At 35.0% G+C, this 6,765-nt stretch overlaps 1 protein-coding gene across 1 annotated transcript; it reads left to right on the top strand.

Annotated features, from left to right (window-relative positions):
- The first annotated feature begins 338 nt into the window (after positions 1-338).
- Positions 339-1,939, top strand: LOC112506230. Its single transcript, XM_025110248.1, has 3 exons — positions 339-374; positions 441-663; positions 1,800-1,939. Exons 1-3 carry the CDS (start codon positions 339-341, stop codon positions 1,937-1,939), a joined length of 399 nt encoding a protein of 132 aa, XP_024966016.1.
- Positions 1,940-6,765: the final 4,826 nt, after the last annotated feature.

The raw sequence follows: 6,765 nt of genomic DNA, 5'->3' as shown, positions 1-6,765 counted from the left end.
TTTTGTTTATAAATAGGGGGCGAGTCGGTAAGCTAAATCACACACATTTTCATTGAGATATTACCAGCCTTTTCATAAAAATGTCTTCAACAATCCGAACTTCATCCTACAAAGATATCGAAGACATACAACTATGTCATTGTTATCTTGATATAACTCAAAATCCAATAATTGGTAGAAACCAATCAAAAGATAAGTTTTGGTCAAGAGTAGAAACTCTTTATCACCAAACCGAACCGTTCACAACCAATCCTCGACCAAGAAGATCATTGGAAACGAGAATGTCTTGCATTCTAAAAGCTTGCAAAAAAATGTGAAGGTGTATCAATCAAATTGAAATGAGGAATCCAAGTGGTTCTTCTGAACAAGATATTGTAAGTATTTATTGTTTTAGTTGATCATTGTTTTATTAATTTAAATATAACGTGTATTTTTCATAGATGAACGAAGCGAAAGAGCTGTTAAAACTTGACGGATCCTATAAGAATGGTTTCAAGTTTGATCATGTCTGGGACATCTTGAAAGACTCCGAGAGTTTATCAAATGTCACTGCATCAACTCAGTATCAACGACAAAGTCCTTATCAATCACCTTCTTCCGGTCCTGGTTCATCGTCTGTGATAGATGCCGGTTTACCGTCATTGACTATTGACGACGTAGAAGGTACTCAAAGACCAATTGGTGTGGAAAAAAAAAGCAAAATCAAGGCTCCGATTTGATAATAAGCTAGAGACCTTAGTCAAGGCTAGTAAAAATATGAGCAAACAAACAGCCAAAAACAATAAAGTTATGATGCGAAGGAATGAGCTTCAAGCTCAGAAACTTGCATTAGAGTCAAGGTTTGGCGGATGACAAACTTATGTGCACCGATCTAAACTCTATCACTAATCCTCTGTGGTATGAGTTCATAAAAATGAGAAAATTCAAATAACGAGAGAGAGAGCGGAACCCCAGGTTCATATGTCTGGACAAGGATTAGAATTCGTAGCATCTCAATATCGTCTATCTTAACATCAACAATTTAGAGGAGCTGAAGACCAAGCCGAAGGATCTCAGAACGTAGCAGGAAGCTTTAGTCAGTTTATGTCTAACGGAGACGATTGGACCCTTTAATTTATGTATTTTAGTTTTTAAAACTTCCATTAATAAACTACGTTTACGTTTATCCGGTATCATATTTGTGTTATTAATAATTTATTATATATATATATATATATATATTTACATAATAAATATAAAAACCTAAAACTTAATATTTGTAATTATTTATAATTTATTAAAAAAATTATTAAATCTAAGAAAAGGTGGTGGGGACCACCCTTTTGCCAAATATGTCGTTCATCTCCTTCACGGCAAATATGTCGTTCAATTTCTTCCTCCGGCAAAACATTGGTGTTTTTGGCGTACGATTGGATCAAAGAGAACGACAAAACTAGGGTTTTGCTGTTCGATTGGAGTTGATCTTAACCATTCAGCATCTTAATTTCATTGCAAACAATTACTGAACAATTATATTTCATTTTACACTATATGATGAGAGCCTCTTAATCATTCTGACCATTTAATCATTCTGCATCAAATCATTCCGCAACTGTCAAACAACCCCTCACTTCTTAACGATTCAAAGTTTGTCTGTTAATTGAACTATTAAAGAATAAACAAATGAGGTCTTAATCAGCAAAAAGACCGAGCTTTTTGAGTAATGTTAATTCAACAACTATAAAATGCCATTTTTTATGAAAAAAAAAATAACATTTTATATGTTCATTTTAGTTTTGTTCTTTCTATAAATAAATCAGATTTTGGTACCGACAGAAAGAGCAAAAAAAATTCAAAAAGCAGAGGATTAAGAATCAAAAGCTCTGCCGATTACAATGGAGAAGAAGACGATGATCGCAGCGGCAGCATTAATCCTGCTTCTAATTGTATCTTCGAATGAGTTAACTCGCGTTGAGTCCCAAGGCGTCGACTGCTACGATTCCTGCTCCACCGGCTGCGTTAACAGTGACAGTAAGTTTCTCCGACTGATCATTCGATCTTCTGATTTCTGTTATCCATACACGTACAGAGTTTAATTTGCGGAGTTATTGATCGATTCATTAGTAAGTTCTGTAAATCTGAAGGTCTATGTTGTCAACTTGGAGTTAGAAAAGTTTGCAGTTGATATAGATTTGTTCTGCAATTAGGTTCGCTGTTTGTTTGTTATTAATACTGAGGATTGATTTTAAATTTGTGAGAGGATACTTTGAGGTAACGGTGAATCTATTTGAAAATGGTGAAGTTCACCAAACTATGATAAATAAGAGTGAATCGATGGCCCTAGTTGATCTCAATTTGTATTCCATCCATTTGAAAATAGATCTGCAAATAGAACGATGCAGGTTTTAAACCTACAAAGAAATCCCAAAAGTACTTGAGCAGAATCGTGTTAGATCCACTGTTATGGTACCTGACTTATCATGAACTAGTGTATATGTTTGTGAGCACTCGAATGACTAAAAATCAAGAAAAATGAACTAAACGTGTATATGTATATATGTTTATATAACAGATTCTTATCATGTAAAGTAAGAGAACTTACTTGGAATCAACGATTGGAAGACAAACTGATAGAGGCCTGCTATGCAGTGTCCTTAAACAGAATTTCGCCCCTACTCGTGCGTAGTCTGAGCATCTGGTTAGAGGATACAACTATCTAATTTGCGTTCTTGCACGAGAACGTGAATCTGTCGAGATTCCTATGTGTTCATGGATTGTGTATTGAGGGGAAAAACCAGGAAGAAAAGAAGGGAATCTGTTTTTCATCACTGTCGAATTGGAGGGGAAAATGAAGATATATATATGTTGGCAGTTTTTGCACGTAACAGCGATTCGGCCAGAGTCGGTCGTAATGGTTAAGAGACCCCAAGAGGCCCAAGGCCCTATCTTTGACCATAAATGTATATATACCAAGCACCAAGCTTAATCCATGTGGCTTGGTCCAATTTGATAAGGTTTATGGAACTAGCCTTATAAGCCTCTCCAAATTTCCCTTTTCTTCCTATGTGGGATCAATTCCCATGGTAAAATCCCAACAAATCGAGATGTCTTACACTCTAGCTTCAACGGATAAGTAAGTTTTGCTCAATGGCAATATCACTGGGCAATTTAGAATTGTTACAATCAGATATTGAAAGCTTGTTCATTTTGAGTATTTAGCTTACAGGCATAAGGGAGCAGAAACTGTTATTAAAACGGAATCATATGTATGCTTCTGTTTTGCGGATGGAAAACAGAAAGGAAGCAAATTCCTAGAATTGAAGAATTTCCGGATTTGCACAATTTTTTTCACTGTTCTTTGCTACAAGATTGTATAGATTGGTAGAATATGTTTTGTTCCTTTCACTTCACATATTATACTTATTACATTGCAACCACTTACCATTTTGTTTCAATTATTCTCAGCAAGGCTTATGCAACGTTGCGATCGCAAGTGTCAAATAAGATGCTCTCCAGGTAATCCATACTTACAGAAGTAAATATATGACAACCACCTATGCTACCATGGAAAACCATTTTTCCTGAAGAATCATGTGTAACCCACTTGTTTTTTTGGTAACCATATCCGGACCAGCTTATACACATCTCGACTAATCCTAGAGGACCCTAAAGTATACAGCCAAACAAACTCTCCAATAGCTGGTGACCTCTGTTGAACAAACTCAAGTTCTTACCAGTTGAGTTTCCCTTCAGGGTTTTAATTTAACCACTTACTTTTTTCTGCAAAAAAGGAAAGATATTGAGTTTGTGGGGTGCTATAGATTTGCTTAACTTACAAATAAATCACTGATTACTTCCATTGGACTCAATATGGTAAAATGGCACTCCACATTATGGGGATTTCTTTTCTTGCATATTGTTTTATAGAACTTGATCTCAAGTGAAAGCATCATAAGAAATAAGAGTGCTGCATTCACGATTGGTGTTCACTTGTACTTCTACAGATCGAAGTGTTGCTGATGCACATTTGGATTGAAGGCTTCAAACCGTATGGGCATCACTGATGAAGCCAATGGTAGCTAGCTAGAGATTAAGCATGGGTTAGTGTTTATGTTTACAAGCTAAAGAAATAAGGGTATGAAGGTTGTTTGAACTTCTTAATATCTCATGTAAATTTGGACTTATGGTGTTAAACTTACGACTTCTCTTGATATGTAATGTAAGTTGCTCGCTTGCTCGCTTTTGAAAGGGTTAATGTTACGCCCCTCGTATGTCTTCTGGAAAAATTCGTGTTAAAACGTACAAAACAAGAAGTATAAAGCCATGTCATGCGCCATCGTTTATATTACGTACGCACAATTGTATGTAAAGTCATACCATGTTTTTTATTACCCTATGTTTTATCTGGTAGAAGAGAACGTCGATTCACATATACATCTTCAAATGGATTAATTTCTTTGGGTTTACAGATGACTCACATATACACTTTCGGGTTTACGCAGAGATCATATTCATTCCGGTATCGTAGTGAGTAAACTTGAAGGTAACCACACATCCCATTTCATTATTTCATCTCAATTTTCTGTGAATGGATTTTATTTGGAAAAAAGAGACCGATGATGATGTGTGGAAGTCATTAAAGAAAAGAATGTTTGGTGTGATCCATGATCATCATTCTCTTCCACCATCATTATGATTTTGGAGTCAAATAATTGATGTTATTACCCCACCATTATACTTTACTTATAACCCCTTTTATGTTTAATTAACACCTCAATTTTTTTTTATTAACCTGGATATCCAACTCGCTATGCGAGCTGACTAATCCCAGGGTGACCACCTGCTTTGCAGATAGTCCGGAGTCACTGCATTTGAACCTCCGTGGCCACAAGGGGATTTTTATTTCTCCTTGGATTTAAATCTGGGACCTCCTGGTACTTTTAACCTTTAAAGTCAAGCTCAAACCAATCAGGCACTACCCTTGTGGTTTACCTCAATTTTTAATAACATCTAATTGGATGATACATGTGTATGCATGTTTCCAATCATCTCATGTAACAAATTTATTAGGAGACAAACCATGTGCACAAATCTTATGACCACGCTAATTGTTTGTATTCTGAACGGTAAGGATAGGATTGGACAAAACTATTGAAGTCCACCTTTTTGGGTAAATACAAAAAAGGAAGGAATCAATAACCTACTCGTTAGGTTATGAAGGTAATACGGTAATCTTATGTTTTTGTCTAACGCTGTTCCACACGCTACTATAGGGGATTGGTTGATCGGAAAGCTCCATGAAATCTAAGAACTTTTGCTTGCATCGTCTTATTTGGTTAAAAGACCCGAAGTAGCAAAGCCTTGGGTAAAAATAGAAAGAGAAAGTCTCGACATTAAGAAAATTGGGGTTAGTTGTGAAAGAAAGAGCTCGGCATTCCTTTTTGAATGAACATTCATAGACGAGTCTACTAAAAGAAGAAATGGATTGATATGGATTTTTCTCAACCGCGTTGTCGTTATCTCACTTCCTCTTCATGAATGGTTAAACATTTGACTTTCCTTGGTCTTCATTCATTGAAAGGAGTACCCTCGATTTATGTGTTATTTATCTATTCCTATTTTTTTATGCCAAATGTTGGTCGAACAAAATCAGAGTCCAGTGTACTCGGATCTTCCTACTGTTGCCCTTCCCCATCCAGTTCTCCTATAAGTATGAAACCCATATGGGATACGGAGGAATAGGCTAATTGAATTTAGCGATTTACCTTGGTGGTCAATTTATGGGCTAGTATTTTCTTGAAAGAAAACAAACCTTATGAAATTTATCATAATGATGGTCAAACCACATTCGTCTAATTTTGATTTGGATTCTGATAAATTAATTACTTGTTTGCTCAAAATAATTTTTGTTAAGGGCAAAAAAAAAAAACTCAAGTTTTGCATTTTGTTGTCCAGCCTCATTCTTGTTCGTCCATGTCAAACATGAGACTATTTTTTTTATCTCATCCAATCTGTACATTAAAACACGTAACTTTCTACTAAAAAACAACGAATTCCCCAATCTTTGCATCACATTAATGCTATCAGATCCAATATGCACTTTGTAATGTATCCTAATCCCATCAAGAAGAAGATTGTGTGATGTAGCAATTGCTACCGTTCGTATTCCAATTCCTTCATTTGTTTGGTAATATTTGTCAAAGGGTTTAAAAAAGTATTTATTTTACATTTTGATTTTTCTTCAAATTAAGCGTCTAAAATTACGAACTTTAACTGAAATAAATTGGTGGTTAACATAAATATCGTGTGGTTTTGCTAGTTTCAGTTTTTCAACCGAACGAGATAATATCTTATAAGAGTCTGGGACGTATGCAAACATATCATATGTCCTGAAAAATATATTGAATTTTTGTTTTTGTGAAAATCTTTGATGTTTTTTACACCTTTGGCCTTAAGTAGGGTGTTAAAAAATGAGAAAATTTGAGAAACCCAATCAAATGTTTGATGCATGACGGGAAAAACCAAGTATTGGTACGGTTTCGTATTCTAATTATAGGTATTTGACCTGAACTGGATATATAATCTATACTATATTATAAAACATTTGGCTAAAACTCTTAAAACTCTTAAACTCTTAAAAACTCTTAAACCCGTTCATCCCTATCCGATTTCATCACATATCTGAATTCATATAACTAACTGCAGATAAACACAATCAAATACAGGATAAACATCTCATTTTAAATATAAAAAATCTAAAATATAATTAGGATAATCATTGAGTTC

The sequence above is a fragment of the Cynara cardunculus genome (assembly GCF_001531365.2).
Source record: "Cynara cardunculus var. scolymus isolate 2C chromosome LG 2, CcrdV1, whole genome shotgun sequence".
NCBI lineage: Eukaryota > Viridiplantae > Streptophyta > Magnoliopsida > Asterales > Asteraceae > Cynara > Cynara cardunculus.
This window is presented reverse-complemented; position numbering and strand designations above follow the sequence as displayed.